This window comes from Vipera ursinii (assembly GCF_947247035.1).
Source record: "Vipera ursinii genome assembly, chromosome: 1".
Lineage (NCBI taxonomy): Eukaryota > Metazoa > Chordata > Lepidosauria > Squamata > Viperidae > Vipera > Vipera ursinii.
The window spans coordinates 354,974,939-355,000,805 of NC_139512.1; the positions used below are offsets into that span (position 1 = coordinate 354,974,939).

The 25,867-nt window shown below is 46.6% G+C and overlaps 1 protein-coding gene across 3 annotated transcripts in view; it reads right to left on the reverse strand.

Annotated features, from left to right (window-relative positions):
• RAD51C (RAD51 paralog C) overlaps positions 1-25,867 on the reverse strand; it is a 67,380-nt gene that overhangs the window by 26,216 nt on the left and 15,297 nt on the right. For all 3 annotated transcript variants that reach the window (XR_014494464.1, XR_014494465.1, XM_083379840.1), the window contains exons 4-7: positions 23,290-23,423; positions 17,789-17,920; positions 12,186-12,252; positions 1,452-1,512 (exon numbers count right to left, since the gene is read on the reverse strand). Coding sequence is in view for 1 of the 3 variants with exons in the window: in XM_083379840.1 (XP_083235966.1) it covers positions 1,452-1,512; positions 12,186-12,252; positions 17,789-17,920; positions 23,290-23,423 (394 nt within the window). In the remaining 2 variants the exon portion in view is untranslated. The remainder of the gene's footprint in view (positions 1-1,451; positions 1,513-12,185; positions 12,253-17,788; positions 17,921-23,289; positions 23,424-25,867) is intronic.

Sequence of the window (25,867 nt, forward strand, 5' to 3'; positions counted from 1 at the left end):
CTGCCAACAAAAGTGCGTATGGTCAAGGCTATGGTCTTCCCAGTTGCAATGTATGGCAGTGAAAGTTGGACCATAAGAAAGGCTGAGCGCCAAAGAACTGAGGCCTTTGAACTGTGGTGCTGGAGAAGACCCCTGCGAGTCCCTTGGACTGCCAGGCGATCAAATCGGTCAGTCCTAGAGGAGATCAACCCTTACTGCTCTTTAGAAGGCCAGATCCTGAAGTTGAAACTCAGATACTTTGGCCACCTAATGAGAAGGAAGGACTCACTGGAGAAGAGCCTAATGCTGGGAAAGGTAGAGGGCAAGAGAAGAAGGGGACGACAGAGAATGAGGTGGCTGGATGGAGTCACTGAAGCAGTAGGCGTGAGCTTAAAAGGGACTGCAGAAGATGGTAGAGGACAGGAAGGCCTGGAGGAACGTTGTCCATGGGGGTCGCGATGACTCGGACACGACTTCGCAACTAACGACAAGAACAAAGAATCCCCACAGCATCCTGGGGAAAACAATGTTACAAAGGAACAGCTTAACTCGGGTTTATTTTCTTAATTGCGAAGCTCCGGCTTTCCACGGGTTTCCCGTTGGTATAAAAATAAAGGCTCCCTTTACTAACAGGCTGCTGTCTTGCAAGTCTCACACTCTTTTATCTTTCAAATGTGAATGTTTGGGTGGGTTTTGTAGCTACCGGCTTTAGATAAGGCTGCTGCCCAAAACTGCAAGCTGCGTTAAAGGGGCAGAGCAGCCCCTGAAGCTGTCTCTCCAGAAAATCGATTTATCCTTCAAGTTAAGAAAAGCTGTCGTCCGTATTTGGATTGGGCGATTTATTCTCCTGCATCCAAATCTGATCTTGTATGTATTTCGTCCGCAGTACCCGTAGACCTCAACTTCAATATTACTAAGGAACTGGCTGGTTCTGGCCATAAGTAGGCCGATTCGGCTACTCGTCTCTTAAAAGTGCCTTTTTTTTCTGTTTAGAATATCTGAAGTCGTCTGGAAGTTGAGTCATGGCAACCGATCTCCTTCTCTAGCTGGTTCGAAAACTTCAAACGATACGCTTGACTCAAGTTTTCAGGCTTTCGAGATACACTGAGTGATCAGCACATCACACGAGCTGTTCTGTACTACTACTCCTACATACTAGGCTAGGGTATACAGTGGTTGGCTAGTTCGTAGTTCATGTAGTAGCTACTACAGCTTTTTCCTATCGAGCTGCTTATAGGCCTTTTCTTTGGGTGGGGGAGGGGAGTTTGAAATAATTTTGAGAACTTTGTTGAAGCATGTTTTTAGAGAAGTATTTAAACTAAAGGCAGAATGTTCATTCCACAGCTGGTGTATGCTATAGTAGGGAGGATGGGATGGGAAGAAGAAAAAGATAAATTGAGTGTATCCTTGGCTTTCGTTACAAACTCAAGAGCCAATTTTACTGATTGGGTGTCCATTTTTTTTTAACTCACCTCTGCTTGTTATTCCAGTGAAAAATTAAACGTACGGTAGCCGCGTGACCCCAGCTTTCCCCTACAGAAAGGAGAGGGGGAAGACAAGAGGAAGAAAAATGAAGGTTACCAATTATTCTTCCAACGTATTTTAAAGGTACACAGCTGGCACATACTGCAGCTAGGAAGCGCCAGCTGCAAAGAAATAATAAATAAATCCATGACAGAAAAATGAGCAATTATGAGCTAAGATAAACCCTCCAAGCTTTGAGAAAGTGAGGTTTCCTACGCAAAAGGGATACTAAATACCTGCACGACGGAATGATCGATTGTGATAGAACAATTCACAAAGACATGCCCTGTTCCCTTTCTGCCTTGCGTGAATTTTCTTGCAGGCTTTCAGAAAATAGAGTTAGAAATATTTGGGAATAAATAAAACAGGGGTTTAAAAAAAAACACAAAACCTCACAAATATTTATTTATTTATTTATTTATTTATTTATTTATTTATTTATTATGGGACTTATATGCCGCCCTATCTCCCAGAGGACTTAGGGCGGCTAACAACAATAAAAAACCAGCAGTACAAAAGTTAAGAAAACATTAAATAACAGCCCCAAATATTAATTACACACTTAAAATTAAAACTTTTAAAAACCCATCATCAATCCAGGTCAGCCTGATGGAAAAAGAACGTCTTGAGGTCGCGGCGAAAGGACCGGAGGCCCGGGGCCATCCGAAGCTCAAGGGGGAGTTGATTCCAAAGGGCTGGCGCTCCCACAGAGAAGGCCCTCCCCCTGGGGGTCGCCAGCCGACATTGTCCGGCCGACGGCACCCTGAGGAGGCCCTCTCTGTGTGAGCGCACTGGGCGATGGGAAGTCGTCCCTGGCAGCAGACGGTCCTGCAGATAGATATCCCGGGCCTAAGCCATGTAGGGCTTTAAAGGTAAGTATCAGCAAATATAGAAGAAAACATATGTAGCTTCTTGGGGTTGAATTGTGGAGTCCTTGGTGCTTTCTGAGCTTGGACGTTTTCTTGTAGATGTTTCCCTACCCACCTACCTAACATCATCAGTGCTAGAAGGGAGTGGAGTTTCTGGAGAAGGAAAAGGGGAGGAGTGGAAAGGAAGAGGAGGAGGAGAACTGTGGAGTCCTTGGTGCTCTCTGAGCTAGGATGCATCCCTGCAGACATTTCACTAACCAACTAAGTTAACATCATTGCTAGAAGGGAGAGGGGGAAGGGGTCGCTTTTAGTTTATACCAGGGGTAGGCAACCTTGGCTCTTTTATGACTGGTGGACTTCAATTCCCAGAATTCCTGAGCCGGCATGGCTCAGCTTGGAAACCTCTCCCTTTCCCCTCAGCATAGCTGACTCAGGAATTCTGGGAGTTGAAGTCTATTGCCCTAATTAAGGGTAGGCAACCTTGTCTATTTTATGACTGGTGGACTTCAACTCCCAGAATTCCTGAGCCAGCAGGGCTCAGCATGGAAAGCTCTCCCTTTCCCCTCAGCATGGCTGGCTCAGGAATTCTGGGAGTTGAAGTCCACAAGTCATGAAGGGGCTATAATTCCCCATTCTGGCTCAGGAATTCTGGGAGTTGAAGTCTATTGCCCTAATTCAGGCGTAGGCAACCTTGCTCTTTTACGACTGGTGGACGTCAACTCCCAGAATTCCTGAGCCAGCATGGCAACCTCTCCCTTTCCCCTCAGCATGGCTGGCTCAGGAATTCTGGGAGTCGAAATCCACGAATCGTAAGAGAGCCAAGGTTGCCTACCCCTGGCCTATACACATTTGCTTCCTCTGCCAGTCTCGGTGGGGATGCACCAAGGATTTCGCCTCGCCAAGGAGGCTCTCCTGACTGAAAGACACGGTCTGCTTAGCCCAGTCATGCAAATATTTTTTTTATCAATTTATCTATGTATTCTTTCAATATCTATAGCCACCCATCTCGAGACAAAACTTGAAAGTTTGTCATTTGCTCATGAGCTCTAAACCAAACCTCGCCTCGGAGGGAGAAACAAAAGAACAAACGCTGCCAAAGGGCTTGTGAGGCTGGGGCGTCTGTGATTTATGTTCAGCGCCTCTGGCAGCCAAGGCTCCCTATAGCCTTTTTCTCCTTTTAAGCAGTACAGGTCTAAGGCGGGAGTAGAACTCTTGACTCTCCTGGTGATTGGCCCAAAGTCGCCCAGCTGGCTTTCAGGTCTAAGGCGGGACTAGAATGACTCTCCTGGTGATTGGCCCAAAGTCGCCCAGCTGGCTTTCAGGTCTAAGGCGGGAGTAGAACTCTTGACTCTCCTGGTGATTGGCCCAAAGTCGCCCAGCTGGCTTTCAGGTCTAAGGCGGGACTAGAATGACTCTCCTGGTGATTGGCCCAAAGTCGGCCAGCTGGCTTTCAGGTCTAAGGCGGGAGTAGAACTCTTGACTCTCCTGGTGATTGGCCCAAAGTCGCCCAGCTGGCTTTCAGGTCTAAGGCGGGACTAGAATGACTCTCCTGGTGATTGGCCCAAAGTCGGCCAGCTGGCTTTCAGGTCTAAGGCGGGAGTAGAACTCTTGACTCTCCTGGTGATTGGCCCAAAGTCGCCCAGCTGGCTTTCAGGTCTAAGGCGGGACTAGAATGACTCTCCTGGTGATTGGCCCAAAGTCGGCCAGCTGGCTTTCAGGTCTAAGGCGGGAGTAGAACTCTTGACTCTCCTGGTGATTGGCCCAAAGTCGCCCAGCTGGCTTTCAGGTCTAAGGCGGGACTAGAATGACTCTCCTGGTGATTGGCCCAAAGTCGGCCAGCTGGCTTTCAGGTCTAAGGCGGGAGTAGAACTCTTGACTCTCCTGGTGATTGGCCCAAAGTCGCCCAGCTGGCTTTCAGGTCTAAGGCGGGACTAGAATGACTCTCCTGGTGATTGGCCCAAAGTCGGCCAGCTGGCTTTCAGGTCTAAGGCGGGAGTAGAACTCTTGACTCTCCTGGTGATTGGCCCAAAGTCGCCCAGCTGGCTTTCAGGTCTAAGGCGGGACTAGAATGACTCTCCTGGTGATTGGCCCAAAGTCGGCCAGCTGGCTTTCAGGTCTAAGGCAGGACTAGAACTCTTGACTCTCCTGGTGATTGGCCCAAAGTCGCCCAGCTGGCTTTCAGGTCTAAGGCGGGACTAGAATGACTCTCCTGGTGATTGGCCCAAAGTCGGCCAGCTGGCTTTCAGGTCTAAGGCGGGACTAGAACTCTGACTCTCTTGGTGATTGGCCCAAAGTCGTCCAGCTGGCTTTCAGGTCTAAGGCGGGACTAGAACTCTTGAGTCTCCTGGTGACTGGTCCAAAGTCATGGAAGCCAGCTTTCATCGCTAACGCGGAACTAGAACTCACATTCTCATGGTTTTTAACCAGGTGCCTTAACCACTAGGCCAAATTATCTGAAACTGTCACAAGATGTTCCAGAAGCACCTTTGTTGTTTGTCAATCTCCAGCTTTGCTCGCTCTGTCTTTGTGCTTAGCTCCGTGCAGAGATGGGAGGTCTGAGGGCGACAGGCAGGGCCAGAAAAGCTATAGGGAGGGACATGCCTATAGGTTACAAGGGGTTGAGTCTGACTCAAGATATTTTACTGCTTGCCTCTCCTCAGAAGTTCATGGGAAGGAACAGTTGCATATCTGTCCCATGGTAAAATTATTAAAGGTGGGATAAAGATATAATTAAATGAATGGAAGAATGAAAAAAAAAGGAGATGATGGTTTCTGGGTTTTTTTTGTTTTTCCCCCAACGATCCCTCCCAACGATCTGTTCAAGATTATGCTATGGGGGTGGCGGTGGTAAATGCATAAAACCTGTTTTTTTATGATGCTTGTGAGCCGCCCATAGTTGCTCCACGGCGAAATAGGCAGCATATTAAAAAATTCCGACTGCTGGGGTCCAGGAAGAGAGACTTCTCTTCCGTTGCTCCTACCCTGTGGAACACTCTCCCCTTTGGAGGTGAGGAGATCCCCTCCTTACTGGCCTTCCCAAAAGGAGTTAAAAAGACAGGACTCCGTGGCCTCATGTGGGGAGCATGAAGCCATGGAGCTGGTTATTCCTCTGAAAGCTCTCCCTTGGCTTTTTAACTAACTTCAATCTCTTGCCTCCCAATTCTTTTCAACTTTTACATATACTGTTTCACATCTTAACGTTCTGTCATGCACTTCCCAGAGTCCCTCGCTGAGGAAGACGGGCAGTACAGAAGGGCAATCAATTAATCAATCGTTCAATCAACCAACTGATCAATATTTCAAAAAACAGAATAACGGAGCTAGAAGGGACCTTGGAGGTCTTCTAGTCCAACCCTCTGCTTAAGCAGGAGACCCCTAAACCATTTCAGACAAACAGTTGTCCAGTCGCTTCCTAAAAACCTCCAGGGTTGGAGCACCCATAATTTCTGGAGGCAAGTTGTTCCACTGGTGGTTGATCGTTCTGTCAGGAAATTCCTCCTTAGTTCCAGGTTGCTTCTCTCCTTGACTAGTTTCCATCCGTTGCTTCTTGTCCTGCCTTCGGGCGCTTTGGAGAAGAGCTTGACTCCCTCTTCTTTGGGGCAGCCCCTGAGATACCGGAAGACTGCTATTGTGTCCCCCCTCATCCTTCTCATCATTAAACGAGACATATCCAATTCCAGCATTCGTTCCTTATATGGTTTAGCCTCCAGTCCCCTGATCACCTTTGTTGCTCTTCTCTGCACTCTTTCCAGAGTCTCAACATCTTTTTTACATCGTGGTGACCAAAACTGGATGACGTATTCCAGGTGTGGCCTTACCAAGGCTTTGCAAAGTGGTATTAACGCTTCACGTGATCTTGAATGTAGCTGCTTCTAGGTTAATATGGGGAGGGGGGTGCACTAGGGCTCCTTCTTTAAAAGACCTCATATGGAAGCAAGGGCTTGTTCTGTTTCTGGGTTCAATTGTGCCTCTATAAAAGCCCAACAGAGAAATCCCAACCTCACCAAATTCTCCACTGATTCATCTTTTCCAAAGGGGACTAAATCCTTGTACGTGCTTTGCCTTCGAAATGTTTGCTTAGGAAAGTGGAGCAGACCTTAGCAATCTCGTCAGGCTTCTTCCTTTCTTTTCTCTCTCTCATTCTCTCTCTCTCTCTCTCTGTAATACAGTACTTTCCTGTGAAAAGACTTGAATGCAACCATTTAAAAGCCAAGGCCAGAGCCGGGATGCCGAAAGAACAATAAAGGTACAAACAAAATGGAACGCAGCTCCTGAAGAACGCTGCTCTCTCCCTCATGAGAACCTGGGGTGGCTTTTGAAGGAAAGAAACTTAATTATTCTTGCTGAGGTCTGACCATGTCATTTCATTTCCAGACAGATTTATCGAGCCTGTCTCTCCACCCGTTCTAGACAAGGCTGCTGTGTAGGCAGAAGATGGATTGGATTTTAAAGCGGCCATTTAAGGGAAATGCCGAGAGCTAGCTCACCCCGGTTTGCCTCAGAGCAAACTCCAGAAGCATAAAATTGGGCATCTGCTGGCCTCTAGCAAGTACACCGCAAACTCTACCCACTTCTTCATTATCACACCCAGAGGGAGAAGCGTTATCATTCTAATAGGAGAATTCTCAAAATTAAATGTCTAGAGTCTAGACGCCGGTGGCACGTTGCCAGGTCTCATCACCAGGCTGGCGTGAGATTTAACATTTGCAAGCTGGGATTCGTTTGCGAATTATGAATACCGTTTCCATTTCAAAGCAGCCGGTGGAGGGGGAAACTTGCTTTAGACTCCGTAGCAAAATGCAGTGCTTCTAAACGATCCTAGGAGATTAATATTTGATCTCATTACTCAGAAATATCAAGTAAAAGCCATCTCCAGGATAAGCCAACTCGGGAGGTCAGCTTTGTTAAAGACAGATTTGTTAACGAAGCCCTTAACCTAATTCTTACAACGCCTGGTAGATTCCCTCCACTTTTATCTGTACTACTTTCCAAAGGAACACATAGAGCAAAATGAAAACCCACAAAAACCAAACCAAGCTAAAATAATCATGATGGTCTTCGGTCACTTTTACGGAATAAACAATTTCTAAAGACCTTTTCACGAATGAAATAAAAGAGAGGGGAGAGAGGGAACAGTAGGGTTCACTAATGGATTTGTTTATGCTGCCAAGGATAACCAAATCTGCCCTACTTGGAAGTAATTTGAAAAAAGAGGTGATGTGAGAGAAAGCAAAAGCAGGTTCCTTTTAATGTACAACTTCTCTTTTGACACGTCCTAAAAGCCTTGCATCTAAAAATATCAGAAATGTTTATTAATCACTGGAATGCCGTAAAAGCGGAGAGCCCGCTTGGCGTAGTGGTTAAGGTGCTAGATAGAAATCAGGCGACGGTGAATTCTAGTCCCGCCTTAGCCCTGAAAGCCGGTTGGGTGACTTTGGGCCAATCACCAGGAGACGGTGAGTTCTAGTCCCGCCTTAGCCCTGAATGCCGGCTGAGTGACTTTGGGCCTATCACCAGGAGATGGTGAGTTCTAGTCCCGCCTTAGCCCTGAAAGCCGGTTGGGTAATTTTGGGCCAATCACCAGGAGACAGTGAGTTGTAGTCCCGCCTTAGCCCTGAAAGCCGGCTGGGTGACTTTGGGCCAATCACCAGGAGATGGTGAGTTCTAGTCCCGCCTTAGCCCTGAAAGCTGGTTGGGTAACTTTGGGCCAATCACCAGGAGACGGTGAGTTGTAGTCCCGCCTTAGCCCAGAAAGCCGGCTGGGTGACTTTGGGCCAATCACCAGGAGACGGTGAATTCTAGTCCCGCCTTAGCCCTGAAAGCCAGCTGGGTGACTGGGCCAATCACCAGGAGACAGTGAGTTCTAGTCCCGCCTTAGTCCTGAAAGCCGGCTGGGTGACTTTGGGCCAATCACCAGGAGACGGTGAGTTCTAGTCCCGCCTTAGCCCTGAAAGCCGGCTGGGTGACTTTGGGCCAATCACCAGGAGACTGTGATTTCTAGTCCCGCCTTAGCCCTAAAAGCTGGCTGGGTGACTTTGGGCCAATCACCAGGAGATGGGGAGTTCTAGTCCCGCCTTAGCTCTGAGAGCTGGCTGGGTGATTGGGCCAATCACCAGGAGACTGCAAGCTCTAGTCCCGTTTTAGGCATAAAAACCAACTCCGGGATTTTGAGCCAGTTGTTCACTCTCAGCCCAACCCACCTCACAGGGTGGTTGTGCTGGGAAAAAACCAGGAGAAATGTATTAGGTATGCTCGCTGCTTTGAGTCACTTATAAAGTAATAAAGGTGGGATTAAAATCTAATAAATAAATAAAGCAAGAAAGCTACCAAATTGGCGGAACAACCTTTATTCCCAATTTGATCGTGGTGCTTTCAAAGCATTTTACAGGCCTTAAAAGCAGTCCAAGAAAATGACATAATGCATCCTACAAGCTGCCAAGTCTTTTTTTTTGGGGGGGGGAGGGGTTTGCCTACCAAACATTCTGGGCCATATTTCCCACAATCCTCTTTAATCTTGATGGCTGAAACTGACCGGCCTCAACTTCAAAGAGATTTTTGAGGAACCGTGATTTATTTGCAAAGTCAATGTGGGGAGGGCGGATTCACTCAACAGCTTTATTGCTAACTTAACAACTGCAGGGGTTCGCTTAGCCACCGTGGCAAGGAAGGTCGTAGAATGGGACAAAAACTCACTCGACAAACGTTTCGCTTAGCCAACGGAAATTTTGGCCTCCGCTGGGTTTCATGCGTCAAGGACCATTGGTGGTCCCCCGCTCAGCTTTAAGAAAGGAGACAGTTGGATAATAGTTGGAATACAAGGGCACCTGCACTGCTTCACCCAGAGTCCAAACAAATGAGAGAAAGGAAGAAGAGGAGGAAGGAGGAGGAGGAGGAAGAGGGGATGGATGGATAGACAGACAGTCAGATGGACGGGTAGACAGACGGACGGATAGAGATGAGAGAATGAGAAAGATGATAAATAGATGAGAGGGGAAGGGGAAGAAGGAGAGGAAGGGAGAGAGAAAGATGCAGAGGGAGGTTGAGACTCCAACCTAGAGGAATTCTCTGTTGCTTGCTGGAGATTATTCTCTTCCCCTCAACTGTTCCAAGAAGAAGGGAGGAAAGTGCTGACTGGCAGCTGAGGGAGCAGATGGCAACCCTCGGGGAGCTGGATCCAGCCCACGGATCGCCGGTGGCCGACCCCTTAAATCGATTCGCTTTAATTTGCTTTGTAGTCTTGACTGTCTGCCAAAAGGCAGGGCAGGAGACGATAGGTCAGCGTTTGAAAGCAAGGGGTTTTTTATTTGTTTTGTTTTATTATTATTATTTTTTGGTATTATTGTTATTTATCTGCCGGCCCACTTCCAATCCGGCGTCCTCCAAGGACTGCGCTTTGGATTCTCTTCAATTTATCTCGCATCTCTGCCAAGCGGATGAACTGCTGAACACACATTTAAGGGCGCTGCGCCTCTGCACATCCGCCCCTGTGCCCAACCATCAAGGGAACCGTTAACGCGACTCAGAGGCGGAAGGAATGCAGGAGCTATTTAAAAAAGCATCGCGCTTCGGTCATCCTCGTCAGGCGGCTTTAACCCAGATCTTTGCCCTCTTTTGGGGGGGTGGGGGTGGGGGTGGAGAAAGAATGAATCTGGACCTCTTCTGATCTCTTTAAAAGGAGCCCCCTTTTAAAATCGCCAGAAAAGTAGAATCTGTGATGATAAAAAAAGCTCAGGCTGCTGGAAACTGAAGAGTTTCAATGCAACACAGGTAGTCCTCGGCTTACAAAAGTTCGTTTAGTGACCGTTCAAAGTTACGACGGCACTGGGGGGAAAAAAACAACAACAACTGACTTACGGCCATTTTTCACACCAGTGGCCGTTGCAGCATCCTCAGGGTCGTGGGATTTACATCTGGATGCTTGACAGCGGACTCACATACGCGATGGTTGCCGTGTCCCGAGGCCACGCGGTTCCCTTTTGCAACCTTAGTTAACAGGGAAACCAGATTCACTTAACAACGGGGGTCGCTCCTTTAAGAACGGCAGCGATTGGCTTGACGCAGAAGTTGTAAAATGAGGCAAAACTCCCTTGACGGATTTCTCACTTGGCAACATAAATTTAGAGCTCAGTGGTGGTCGTTAAGTTGAGGACTACCTGTATATGTTCCAGCAGTGTCACAGAACAGAGGAAAGCAGTCAAGACAGGTAAGAATTTGCTCTCCAAGGCTGAGGGGGGAGGGACGAGGGAGGAAAAAAAAAACGAGCAAAGAGTCTTAATGTGGATGTCATCCAAATCATCATTTTGAGATGATCGACTGAGGCGAAAGCAAAGATTGATCTGTCTACAACTCCGACACATTTGCACTTGAAGATCTGCTCTAGGACGGGCTGTTCTCAGAAAAAAAAAACACTAAACAGTGTCGGATCTGGCTAGAACTGGGATGGAAGCACGTCAGGGAATCACGGGCTGTAAGCTAAACAAATCCCAAACAACCTGAAACAAAGCAACAGCAAACCACCTGAAGAGCTGCCAAGAAAATTAAATGGATGTGTTCAGGAAGTCCCCAGCAGTCAAGTTCACCTCAAAGGACGCTTTGCTTAAAAATAAAAGAGAGATTTGCTTGGCAGGAAGCAGTGGAGGGGAACAAAAAAAAAAGTCCTTTCTGTAAACCTTTTATTGAAGCTCTGTTTGGCTTCCCCAGCTCTTTTAACTATAAATTTTGATTCAGGAGATCTCATTTCAGCACAGAAAATTCCCCGTATTTTATTACCTTCGGTACCTTTACCTCTCCTAACGGGGGAGATGGGTGGCATATACATTTAACGAACAAATAAAAGTATCTTTAACCAGAGTAGATCTGTAATGGGACGGGGGGAGGACCTTGGGAAATGAGGGGAAGAGAAGTTGGCTAGTAAACAATCAATGATCGCTCTTATCATTTAAAGGTGGAGGGAATTTTAATTTATTTCTCAGAGATCTCTGACTCCGGTCAATTTGGTCTTCCTAAGTTGCCCTTTCAGTATTTCTAGAGACCCCGTGTTAAGTTAGCAGCTCCACGGTTAAAAAGGATATTCTGAAGTTCCGGCGATGACAACCATTTCTGAAATTCTTTTTGTCGTTGGCTACAGAAAGAGCTAAGAGTCTCGGGACAACTTAAAACTAGCCAATATATATTATTACATCAGTTTTTCAGGACTAAAATAACAGAGATGGAAGGGACCTTGGAGGTCTTCTAGTCCAACCCCCTGCTCAAGCAGGAGACCCCCATATCGTTTCAGATAAGTGACTGCCCAGTCTGTTCTTGAAAACCTCCAGTGATGGAGCGCCCACAGTGTCTGAAGGCAAGCTGTTCCACTGGTTAATTGTCCTCGCTGTTAGGAAGTTTCTCCTTAATTCCAGGTTGCTTCTCTCTTTGGTTAGTTTCCATCCGTTGCTTTTTGTCTTGCCTTCAGGGGCTTTGGAAAATAGCTTGAGCCCCTCTTTTTTGGGGCAGCCCCTGAGATACTGGAATGCACCAGTGGTCTGCTCCACTTTTTTAAGCACCAGAAGGCAAAACAAGACACAGTGGAAACAATGAATGGACTACAGGCAGTTAGATGCAATCACAGCTAAGGCCATGGCAAAACAAGAGTTCTAAGCCCGGGACTCTTAGTCCCGATAAAATGTTCTCCGTATGAATATACCTTCAGAGAGAATTCTTTGGAAGACAAGACTGACCATCACTGTACTTTTTGATCCCAAGAGAGAAAGTGAAATGTAAGTAGAGGAGAAATATATATATATATCTCCTCTAACAGGAAGTAAAAATGCTTACCTAAGGCAGGTACCAAAGAGGAATGACTTTGTTCAAAGCGTGTGGTCATCTGATTGGTCAACACGACCTGAAAGAAGCAAAAAGAGAGAGAGAGAGAGGGAGAGAGAGGGAGAGCGAGAGAGAGCGAGAGAGAGAGAGAGAGAGAGAGAGAGAGAGAGAGAGGGAGAGAGAGGGAGAGAGAGAGAGAGAGAGAGAGAGAGAGAGAGAGAGAGAGAGAGAGAATTTACATCAAATATAGGTAGTCCCAAACTTACAACCATTCACTATTCAGTTACAATGGCACCGAAAAAAAGTGACTGATGACAGTTTTTCACACTTACAACCACTGTATCTTCATGGTCACATGGTAAAAATTTAGATGCTTGCCAACTCATATTTATGACAGTTTTACCATCCTGAGGTCACGTGATCAACTTTTTCGTGACTTTCTGACAAGCAAAGTCAATGGGGAAGCCAAGATTCACTTAGCAACCGTGTTATGAACTGAACAACTGCAGTGATTCAACTTAACAACTGGCCTCAACTCCCAGGATTCCCCAGCCAGCATGGGAGTTGAGGGCCACAGGATGAGAAACACCAGCTTAGACTATAACAGCCCTTGTCACTGATTACTGGTCGTGCTAAGGCTTATGAAGTTGGATCCCATCAAAGTTGCCCCAAAGAAGAAATGGGTCAATCTATTCTCCAAAGGTCCTGAAGGCAGGACAAGAAACAACAGATGTAAACTAACCAAACAGAGAAGTAACCTGGAACTAAGGAGAAACTTCCTGACAGTGAGGACAATTTAACCAGTGGGACAACCTGCCTCCAGAAGCTGTGAATGCTCCAACACTGGAAGTTTTTAAGAAGAGACTGGACACCCATTTGTCTGAAATGGTGTAGGGTTTCCTGCCTGAGTAGAGGGTTGGACTAGATGACCTACAAGGTCCCTTTCAACTTTATTATTATTATAACTTTTGGAGAGCCACAACTGCTGGTGATGACCTATAAAGACCTAAATGGCTTGGGTCCGGATTATCTGAGGGAACATCTGCTGCTGGCATCAATTTCCCATCATCCTGTGTGCTCCCACAGGGAGGGCCTTCTTAGGGTACCGCCGGTGAAGGATTGCCGGCGGGTGACTCCCAGAGAGAGGGCCTTCTCTGTGGGTGCGCCTGCCCTCTGGAACCAGCTTCTGATGGAACTTAGGACTGCCTCCGACCTCCGCTCATTCCGCCGGGACATGAAAACTTGGCTCTTTGAGCTGTCGGGCCTAGACTGAGGGGTTTTTAACTGGTTTCTAATTGGTTTCCAATTGGCTCAGTGGGTTGGGACGCTGAGCTTGTCAATCAGAAGGTCGGCAGTTTTGGCGGGTCGAATCTCGAGTGCCGCGTAACAGATTGAGCGCCTGTTATCCGTCCCAGCTTCTGCCAACCTAGCAGTTCGAAAGCACGTAAAAACGCAAGTAGAAAAATACGGACCGCTCCGGTGGGAAGGTAACAGCGCTCCGTGCGCCTTTGGCGTCTAGTCATGCCGGCCACATGACCACGGAGACGTCCTCGGACAAGCGCTGGCTCTTCGGCTTTGAAACGGAGATGAGCCCCTAGAGTCGGAAACGACTAGCACACATGTGCCGCCGAACCTTTACCTTTACCTTTAATTGGTTTTTAATGTTTTTTTTTAACTTAAATTCTGGGCTTTCAATTTAATTGTTTTAACTTTTTCTAATTTTTTGTATGTTATGATGTTATGATTTTAATTGCCCTGTAAACCGCCCTGAGTCCTATGGGAATAGGGCGGTATATAAGTCAAATAAATAATAATAATAATAATAACAACAACAACAACAACAACAACTTTCCCACCTGTGCCACAAGTAGATGTGGTATGGCCACTTTCCCTAATAATGACAGCAATAGTACTTGAGACTTACTGTATCTACCGCTTCACGGCGCTCTACAGCCCTCTCTAAGCGGTTTACAGAATCAGCATTTTGCCCCCAACCATCTGGGTCCTCATTTTACCGACCTCGGAGGGATGAAAGGCTGAGTCAACTTTCAGCCGGTGAGGCTCAAACTCCTGACAGTGAGCTGAATTAGCCTGCAACACTGCATTCTAACCGCTGCACCACCTGCAGACTTAACAATTGTCATTAAGAAAGACAAACAGTCTGGATAGTGGAGCTGGAGACAGGCGAGTAGAAGCGAAAGAACTGCAGAAGATAACCAAATGCAAAGACCTGCAAGCAGAAATCGAAGCCACTGTGGCAAAAGAGAGCGAAGGCAGTGCCACTAGTAGTAGGTGCCTTGGGTGCAATACCAAAACAAAAATTGGTGGAGAATTCTAGGGGTTAAAGGAGGTTGTGGGAACAATCCCACTCGTTTTCTTTCTGAGACATTTCACCATTTGAATTTTGACTTGTTCATCACTGCCAACATTTAGCAAACAGACCTCCATCCTTGACTGCCATTTTGAGCTATCTTAGCAATACAAAATGTGCCCATCAAGCACAGGTGCTCATCTACCTGAGTTTTCAGTAACTCAGAACAGGAACTATGAAGGATTTGTTCATCCAGCACATTATCTAAAGAATCCGATATCAGCATCCAGTGCAGAATAACAAGAGTTGGAAGGGACCTCGGAGGTCACCTAGTCCAACCCCCCTGCTCAGGCAGGAAACCCTCTACCATTTCAGACAAATGGCTGTCCCGTCTCTTCTTAAAAATTTCCAGTGATGAAGCACCCACAGCTTCTGGAGGCAGGTTATTCCACTGGTTAATTGTCCTCACTTGTCAGGAACTTTCTCCTTAATTCCAGGTTGCTTCTCTCCTTGCTTGGTTTCCATCCGTTGCTTCTTCTCCTGCCTTCAGGCGCTTTGGAAAATGAATGGAGTCCCTCCTCTTTGTGGCAGCCCCTCAAAATACTGGAATGTGTTAAACTGGGGTGCAGATCGATTAAACTCGGGTGCCTCTGAGTATTCTTAGCTGGGGTTACTGCTGTAATGTACTACGTGAGGCTTCCCATTGGTATTTTGTTTAGCCAGCTTGGGAAGTAAAATTTTAGGCTGACTGATCTGCTAGGGCTGCTCTGTGTTGTCTTCTAACACTATCTGAGGAAAAACACACGGATAGGCTTATTTTTAGCAGCCCAGCCATGAAAAAGAAATCCCAGCGTACATACAGAATCACGGCTTAAAGAGGAACTAGGTTACCTGGAAACAGGAAACAAGTAACATTCCAGAACGTGCCTAAGCTTCATCCTTTTTAACCTGGGTGGGCTGAAAAAAGCCCACCTATAAATAAAGAGCTGTAGCTCCAGCGTGTCATCCGTTGGCATGAAGCCAAGCTAGGACTGCAGCACCTCCAGGCAGAGGTCAAAGGATGCGGCCACAAAGGAGAGGAAAGGCCGTTTGCTAAGGAATTTCTTCCACAATGTCTCTCAGCAGGACTTGTTTCCTCTTGACAGGATTCTGTCTGTCTATTATCTGTCTGTCCCTCTGTCGATCTCAAAGGTGCTTTTCCCAAAGGCAACTGGACTCTCTTTATTTTTTCCTTGAAGAGGCTTCTCTTGTCATCCAAGAAGCTTCTTCAGTTCTACCTATCTAGCCGTTTTAGGTTAGATAGGTATATAAAGGTAAAGGTTTGCCCGCACATGTGTGCTAGTCGTTTCCGACTCTAGGGGCCGGTGCTCATCTCCGTTTCAAAGCCAGCGCTTGTCCGAGGACGTCTCCGTGGTCATGTGGCCGGCATGACTAGACGCCAAAGGCGCACGGAGCGCTGTTACCTTCCCACCGTAGTGGTCCCTATTTTTCTACTTGCATTTTTACGTGCTTTCGAACTGCTAGGTTGGCAGAAGCTGGGACGAGTAACAGGCGCTCACTCTGCTACGCGGCACTCGGGATTCGACCCGCCAAACTGCCAACCTTCTGATCGACAAGCTCAGCGTCCTAACCCACTGAGCCACCGCGTCCCTCAGATAGGTGTATATATACACACAATACTCCTCCTCTTCCTCCTATTATCCCCACAACCACCACCTGGTGAGTTGGGTTGGGCTGAGAGCGTGACTGGCCCAGTCACCCAGCTGGCTTTCATTCCTAAGGTGGGACTAGCAATACCACTTAGACTTGCATACCACTTCATAGTGCTTTACAGCCCTCTCTTAAGCGGTTTACAGAGTCAGCATCTTGCCCCCCCCAACAAGCTGGGTCCTCCTTTTACCCACCTCGGAAGGATGGACGGCTGAGTCAACCTTGAGCCGGTCAGGATCGAACTCCTGGCTGTGGGCAGAGTCGGCCTACAATACCGCATTCTTACCATGGCATCTCCATGGCTCTTCTAGAACTTTCAATCTCTTGGTGATTGGCCCAAAGTCACCCGCCAGCTTTCAGGCCTAAGGTGGGACTAGAACTCACCGTCTCCTGGTGATTGGCCCAAAGTCACCCAGCTGGCTTTCATGCCCATGGCAGGACTAGAACTTACTATATCCTGGCTTCAAGCCTGGTGCCTTAACCACTAGACCAGGGGTGTCACTCAATTTCACTGAGGGCCACATCAGCATTGCGGTTGCCCTCGGGGCCGGGAGGGTATGGCCAGGGTGGGCGTGGCCTACTGGGTGGGCGTGGCTAGAGTGCATATGGCCTACTGGGTGGGTGTGGCCAGCTCTACATTGTTCACATGAAGGATGCCTATGGGGGCCTGGGCAGGAGTGGGACAGATCTGAGGGTCTCTGGCAGAAGGAGGGTCTCTGGGCCAGGGCCAAGGCAGTGGGGGCTGTTCCCTCACTGTTTCCAGGATGGCTTCGCGGGCCACATGAAACCACTTCATGGGCTGGATCTGGTCCCCGGGCCTTGTGTTTGACATGTCTGCACTAGACCAAACTGGCACTTATATTTATAAAAAAAATACAATGACAATCAAAAGGCAGGAAATCCTTAACCCACTTAAAACGCATACAAGATGAGATTTATGAGAACAAAGGAATAGCTGGATTCTCATATGTCAAGCTAGCGTTTGTTGAATCATACTCTGTTGAGTAAATAACCGGTTTTAGATAATATATTGAGCTAGAAATTATGGCTTAAAAACCACAATTGACGGATTTATATAACATGTCAAAAAAAACAAAACACACACACCACGGTGTGTTGCATTGAATTTTCTGTCCAATGTTTTAGTCACTGCTTTGAATGTCGCAAAGTTATACAGGTAGACCTCGACTTCCCAGAGTTCGTTTAGTGACCGTTTGAAGTTACAGAGGCACTGGAAAAAGTGATTTATGACCATTTTCCACACATGCAACCACTGCAGTGTCCCCGTGGTCATGTGATCAAAATTCAGACACTTGGCATCTGACTCCTATTTATGACCAGCGTAGCATGGTCATGTGACTCCCCTTTTGTGACCTTCTGACAAGCAAATGCAATGGGGAAGCCAGATTCATTTAACAACCGTCTTGCTAATTTAACAAACGTAGGGACGCACTTAGCAACTGTGGCAAGGGAGGTCACAAAACGGGTCAAAATGCACTAAACAAATGTTTCACTTAACAACAGAAATGTTGGGTTTCAATTGTGGCCATAAGCCGAGACTTAGCCACATATCTCCATTCTTCCTCAGACTTACAGCTAAGGTCTGGTCATTTGCGATGCGTATCAACTGTTGGGCCAGGCCGTTCAAAAGTCTTGTTCGCAGCGAGAGATCTTCGAAGTCATGGCGGAAAGGAAAGGCAATTCCATCAATCACAATCAACTGCACCTAAGGATCAGATATAAAGAGAGTGAGCTTCATTTCCACGGAAACCCGTATCAGAAAAGCTGGGATGCCTATAAATAAGTGTATTCTCTCTCTCTCTCTCTCTCTCTCTCTCTCTCTCTCTCTCTCCCCTTCCCTCCCTCCCTGTTAATCAAAGGGCTACTTGACATTTTATGGCTAAGGGAAATTAAGTACAGATTTATCTGAAAGGAATTAACCCTTTGCCTCGTTTGAGTCGTTATTCTATTTACAGAATTTCAAGTTATAAAACCATGATGAAGCTCGCAGGAAACGGCTGCAGTTTTTTTTCTCCATCAGATGTTAAAAAAAACCAAAACCCAACAACCAAGAACAGTAGCATCTTAAACAAGCCTCCCACGATCCTCAGATGTTCTGGCTGTTATTGTGCTTAACTATTAGAATGACCTTTAAATGGAGAAGAGGTCGGGTATTAGCTCAGAAGAGACACTGATGTCGGTTATTAGATCATTTCCAACTGGAGAATTTCCTTTCACACACAAAAAAATAACCCTTTACGCGAATAGGTGATTTGTTTCAGAAAATGTCTAGTTTGCAGGGGGAAAATAATCGGTCACATAGCTGATTATAAAGGAAAGCTTTTTGTAAAAAAAAAAATCCAACTGTCATCACCCAGTATTTAGTCCTGAGTGCCCATAATAAACACCAGAAGTAATGAGGAGTTTATAGTGACCCCTCAATCTATTTCAATCTAACTTCCTTCCTGACAGTTAGAACAATTAACCAGTGGAACTCCTTGCCTCCAGAAGTTGTGAATGCTCCAACACTGGAGGTTTTTAAGAAGAGACTGGACAGCCATTTGTCTGAAACGGTATAGGGTTTCCTGCCTGAGCAGGGGGTTGGACTAGATGACCTCTAAAGTCATCTAAGGTCCCTTCCAACATCATCATCGTCATTTCAGGTTCCATTCTCTGATTCGGCTTTAATGCCAGAAAGCAGCAGTTTAAAAAAGAGCTAAACAGCATCAGCATAAGGTCCGGCTACAGGTTGAAAAGGTTACATACGTAATGACACGCTAAAGTCTGTTTCTTACAACCAAAAGCTGAGATTCTCAGGATTAACACTTGTGACATATAAACCCCTGGACTTAACCATTGCAATTGAGACCAGAATTCGTAAAATGCAACCTCATTGCTTGGTGACAGCAATCCTTACAAACTTTGTTGGTGTCGTCTGCTTGTGTGTGTGCATGTATGTGTATGTATATATATGTGTGTGCATATGTGTGTGTGTGTATATATATGTATGCGTGTGTCTATATAGGTAAAGGTAAAGGTTCCCCCGCACGTGCATGCTAGTCGTTTCCAACTCTAGGGGCCGGTGCTCATCTCCGTTTCAAAGCTGAAGAGCCAGCGCTTGTCCGAGGACGTCTCCGTGGTCATGTGGCCGGCATGACTAGATGCCAAAGGCGCACGGAACGCTGTTACCTTCCCACCATAGTGGTCCCTGTTTTTCTACTTGCATTTTTACGTGCTTTCGAACTGCTAGGTTGGGAGAAGCTGGGATGAGTAACAGGCGCTCACTCTGCTACGCGGCACTCGGGATTCGACCCGCCAAACTGCCAACCATCTGATCGACAAGCTCAGCGTCCTAACCCATTGAGCCATCGCGTCCCTGTCTATATCTATATCTATCTATAAAAAATCTCACTCCGAGGGTGACTCTGAGGGGCGTACAATACAATAAAACAGGAATAAAAGGTAAAGGTTTCCCCTATCCAGTCATGTCCAACGCTAGGGAGGCAGTGTGTCAAGTTTCCAACGTCTGGGCTTTTCAAGTGACTCTGAGGCATTGTTTACCTTAAAAGTCCTTTATTAGCCTAATACACGGGCAAATGCTTGCTCGAAGGAAGCTGCAATCTGAAATCTCCGCCCCCTTGCACAATATATTAAAACACAATTCTCCACCTTTCTAATTTTGTCATTAATCACATTCTCCAATTAATTTAAAGAATCAGTTTCCCTTCCCTTAAGACAACCCGCCAAGTTCTTATCTTCTTTAATTTCAGATGGCCTTGAGGTACAATCCTACTCGTCCCCCCCCCACCTTAAACTCAATCTCTTAAAGCAATACACAAGTTTAACGTATAAAATAGCTGCTTCTTCATCTCTTGTCAAGCAAGGACATTCGATGTTAGCAGCGTTGACATTGTGCTTATCTCAGCCAAGAGAGCCAGCCCTGTCTGAAGATGTTTCTGCGGTCACGTGGCCAGCATGACATCACGCTGCAGTGCAGAGCGTGTGGCAAAATACAGACTACTGTCATCTTCCCAGCAAAATGATACCTATTTATCTACTTGCATTTGCGTGCTTTCGAACTGCCAGGTGGGCAGGAACAATAGGAATATAAAATACAATTATAAAGTGAAACCAATTACCATTACAAAAGAAAAAATTAAGAGAGAAAAAGTGAACTGTTAACTGAATTCCACACTCACTGGGCAAGGCAACCTCCTGCTGGCTTCCCACAACCAATGTCTATGGGGAAGCTAGCAAGTCCTGACAGTTAGAACAATTAACCAGTGGAACAACCTGCCTCCAGAAGTTGTGAATGCTCCAACACTGGAGGTTTTTAAGAAGAAACTTGACAGCCATTTGTCTGAAATGGTATAGGGCTTCCTGCCTGAGCAGGGGGTTAGACTAGAAGACCTCCAAGATCCCTCCCAACTCTGTTATTCTATTCTACTGAACGGGAAATAACTTTTATGTATGATTGACTTGTGAGGCCGGTGTGTTGTGTGCAATTAGCTCACATGGTGTAACAAGATGGTGGATTTGTTGTCACTGTGAATTGGGGGGGGCACAAAGGGTGGCTCAGCCAATCTCAATGTATACATGGTTGTACTTTGACAATAAAGGTTCATTCACTATTCTGTTGTGTCCTGTTCTGTTTCTGTTCTGTTCTATCCTATCCTCTTCCAAGCGTGCAGACAGGTAAGTGACCGATGGTGGGTGGGGCAAGGAGGTGTATAAAATTATGGCCAGTTTCCAGAAAACAGAGATAACTGACAGCCACATCACTGGAAGTCAAAACACCCAAAAACTTTAGTCAAGGGAAAATAACCTATTATTTATATTTCTTGAAGTGGCAATGGTTGAGCTGAAAGGGCGAAAAGGACGGGAGCCTCAAACCTCACGTCTCAAAAATGTTTTCGAAATATACACCCCAGCTCTTGCCTCCTACAAGTCACGGCAGGATAATTCTTTTGCCTGGCACCCTCCCCTTTTCCCCCTATGTGTAAAACTCAGTGCGAGCTACTACCCAGCAGGGGACGGTTGGAACAAACGTTACCTCTGTGCCAGATTTGTTATTTGGAAAAAAAATTTCTTCCTACCAATTCCAAAGAAGAACTTTACAGTAGTTTTCTCCCTTCCCCCCCCCCCGCTCGACTCCATCAAGACAAATTCTTACATCTTCCCCCACAACCCCAACAGAAGTGCCTGCAGTTTCCAAGAGAACAAATGTTTTTTCCATCTGGACCGCAAGGGCTTGTGGGGGAATCTCTCTTTTGAGCTCGGTACTAAACCAAGAACGATCTTTTCAGGAATGTTCTTGTCAAAAAGATCTGTTGACATACAGGTAGTCCTCACTTAACCATTGTTCCGTTAAAGAGGCTCCTCGAACTTACGACGGTGCCGAACAAGAGACACTCAGGACCGATCCTCAAAGCTCTGGCAGTTGAAGCGTCCCTGTGGTCACAGGATGGCGATTGTGACGCTCAGCAACCAGCCTGGATTTCCAATCTTCGCAACATCCTACCATCCATGGGATTGCGATCGGCAACCTGCCTACTGGTTTCCCACGATCAGGTCAAAGGGGAAGCTGGTGGGAAGTCGAAAGCTGTGATCACGCGAAGTCCTTGCTTAACCATGAAAACTGGGGACTGCCGGAATTGTCGTGGCTAAGCGACGGAATCATGTAGCATCCATGTTTTACAGGCATTCTAAATGGTTATCAAGTGAGGCAGAGGGGGCAGAGGGGGGGCCCGGCTGCTTGTTGGCTGGGCCTGGAGCCTGAAGCCCGGGACTGGCTTGCATCTGTCCGTCGCTGGAGCTGTGGGAGCCTTCACGGAAGAATTGAGTGTTCCGGACTGTACTATCTGCCTTGGTGAATGTTGGGGTTGCGGACTGGGGCCTTGGCTGCTGCTATTCGATCAGCGGCGGTGTATGCCCCCTGAACCGGGCGTGTTTTTGTGTTACCATCACCCTAGTCATCGAACCTCTCCGTTCTGCGACCTTGCCTATAATCTGGACAGTTTGTTATCCCTCGGTGTGGAAGATCTTGAGCTGTTGCTGGTGTCTCTTCAGGTGTCACTGAGTTTTGTCATCTGGTTTGCCGTGGTGAGAGAACGACAACCTTACTCAGCTGGAAACTTTTGGAGACTTCCAGAACAGCACATGGTCGCTGTGAGAGAGCGACCATGCTCGGGATTACACTGTCCAGTTCTTTGGCTTATTTCCATCATTTACGTTTCCATCTGTTTTTGCCGATTTTGTCCCTCCCGGCTGTCTGATTGTTACTGATGGCCTTTACGTTGGTTTATTCTGCGGCTGAATTGCTAGCCCTGAGGGAGTCCCCCCCTCTCAGGAATGGCCTTCTAACCTGTGTCGCCTTTTTCTTAATGACGGGTCTTGGGACCCCGAGAGGTGGCATGACACAAAGAGGAAGTTACGGGTTTTTTTATGTTAATTTGATTCAATACCTTTTAATGTTTGTATTTTGTGTTTTTATCGTTGTTAGCCGCCCTGAGTCCCTTGGGAGATAGGGCGGCATATAAATCCCATAAACAAATAAATATTCTTACAGATTCTACGGAATACTAGAAAGGAAACCAGTTCTTATTTTTAAATGAGGACAAAAAAATGAGACTATGTGAATTTGAAGAAGGTGGGGGAAGACTACGTATTGTTCATGCACTACAGGCAGTCCTTGACTTACAACCAGTGACCACGAGGCACTAAAAAAAAGGGACTTACGACCGCCTTTCACACTTGCAACCATTACACCATGGTCATAAGAAATTTGGATGCTCAACAACTGACTCATATTTATGACAATTAGTGTGCCAGGGTCACGTGATCCCCTTTTGCGCCCTTCTGACCAGCAGTCAACGAGCAAGCCGGATTGACTAAACAATCACGTGACCCATTGAACAACTGCAGTGTTTCACTGAACTGTGGCAAGGCTGTTAAGTTGGGCAAAACTTGCTTCTCGCTTAGCCACAGAAATTTTGGTCTTAAATTGTGGGTCGTAAAGTCGAGGACTATCGGTACTGCAACTCTTCATACATTCTCTTCCCCCACTGGGGAGATGCACTTCTTTTTGGTCCTTACCTTTGGGTGTCCAGAGAGAAAATCTGGGAGGAGGTAAGCCTGTGCCAGCAGCTCCATATAGTCATGGCAACGGAAGTAATAAATATGTGAAAGAATATTTTCAAGAGAGAAAGTCTCCAGGGCTATTTGATGATCTGAAGAAAAAAAAAGGGGCGGGGGAGGGAAGAAAAACCCAATAAAAAACTATACTGAATTTACTGTTTATTCCTCATTCCTGGCTTGACACGGAGGCAGTTGACAGAGCAAGGTATGGGGAATAATCAGTTCCTTTCACAGATAGCCTTTTGTAATAATAAATCATGCGATCATATGATCAATCACAATATACACCTAGTAGGATCAAATGATAACCCTCTCTAGATTGGCATATGTAAATGACATATTATTATATATAAATAGAATACATAAAATATTAAGAATGCCTTGTTGCATCTTAAAACAGGGGTTGGGACTCGAAGAAAAGGCCTGCCCAAAACCCTGGCAAAACCCACTGCAGTTCCCAAATTTTCTGTACTGCCACGTTGCCTTCAATTTTCCCCTTGGAATGTTGTCAAACACCTTGAATGTTTCCAAGGAATGTGGGTTTTAGTTGTGAAATGAATTCTGCCCGTGCAATGAATGCCAATCCATGTAATTCAGTTTCTCAAGGACTGCTGCCTCAGGTCAGAAGATATTCTGGGGAAATTTTATTTGTTTCTTCATTTATTTATCTCCCCGCCTTTATTATTTTGCGATGACTCTCCTAGACACTTCCCCAGCTCTCTCTCCTCGGCTCGGAGGAAGATGAATTAGTTGCGGGTACGTCTGGAAGGCAGTTGGTCAGTGGCTCCAAGGAGCCACCCGAGGGGGATTTGGCTGAAGCGCAGCTGCAGCAGGAGAGCCCTGAGGCTTCAGGTGGGGAAAGCACGCAGCTGCAGCCAGCCAGTGATGAGGAAAAGCAACTGCCTTCTGCACTTGTTCCAAGAACACGTCAGGCAAAGAGAAGGCAGGAGCAGAGAAGGTCAGCCAGATTACTTGCGAGAAGAAAGCCTCACCCTTCTTGATGGGCTGGACCAGAAGCTGGCTACCACAGCAGATGGATGGAAGCAATGCCGGGAACAAAGTGTTCATTTCCTAGCTGTATGTTTTCTGGTCCCCGCAGATGGGGACTGCAGCCAAGAAATTAAAAGACGCTTGCTCCCGGGGAGGAAAGCCATGGCAAACCTAGGCAGCACACTAAAAAGCAGAGACATCACCCTGCCAACAAAAGTGCGTATAGTCAAGGCTATGGTCTTCCCAGTTGCAATGTATGGCTATGAAAGTTGGACCATAAGAAAGGCTGAGCGCCAAAGCATTGAGGCCTTTGAACTATGATGCTGGAGAAGACTCCTGCGAGTCCCTTGGACTGCAAGGCGATCAAACCAGTCAGTCCTAGAGGAGATCAACCCTGACTGCTCTTTAGAAGGCCAGATCCTGAAGCTGAAACTCAAATACTATGGCCACCTAATGAGAAGGAAGGACTCACTGGAGAAGAGCCTAATGCTGGGAAAGGTTGAGGGCAAGAGAAGAAAGGGATGACAGAGAATGAGGTGGCTGAATGGAGTCACTGAAGCAGTAGGCGTGAGCCTAAAGGGACTCCAGAAGATGGTAGAGGACAGGAAGGCCTGGAGGAACATTGTCCATGGGGTCGCGATGGGTCGGACACGACTTTGCAATTAACAACAACAATACATTTTCTGGTTGTTGTGATTCTTGCCTTGCTTTGAGTCAGGGGTTTTCAAACCTAGCCCTTTTATGACTTGTGGACTTCCAACTCCCAGAATTCCTCAGCCAGGCATGTTCAGCCAGGCTGAGGAAATCTGGGAGTTGGAAGTCCACAAGTCATAAAAGGGCCAAGTTTGAAGACCCCTTGCTTTGGATTGACATCATGCCTTCACATGGATCGTGCCTGGTGAACCACTGGACTTTTCTTGCCTGGTGAATCCTCTTCCTATTGTGGTTTTGATTTTGCCTGGTGGGTTTATTTTGATGGGGAAACTTTCAAGTGTCTTGTGGACTCATCGGCCATTGCTCTGTGGACGAGCATTGGTCTGCTTGTGGCTGGACTTATTTGGGACACTTCTGGGGTTTTGGTGAAGGGAGTTGAGGGGAATATTAATAAACCCACTAAACCACAGATATGTGTGTGTGTGTGTGTGTGTGTGTATGTCTGTGAGTGAGCGAGACAGCACATATTTTCACAAAGAATTCAAGGTGGCGAACAGTCCCAATACGCCTTCCTACTCCTATTTTCCCCACAACAGCAACCCTGTGAGGTGGGTTGGGCTGAGAAGGACTGGCCCAAGGTCGCCCACTTAGTTTTCATGGCTAAGATGGGACTTCAATTCTCTTGCTTTCCAGCCTGGTGCCATAACCACTACTAGACTAAGCATTCCCGCCAGTTCTCTAATGTTACTTTCCTATTAGAACTGTATTTTTATTCTTTTCACCCACCTGAAGAACCTGTACTTTCAGAAGGGTACTTAAAAAGCAAGCCTTGAAATTCAGCAATCTGCAAAATCTGACGGAGAATTGAGAGCTAAAGAATGTCCTTCTGAGC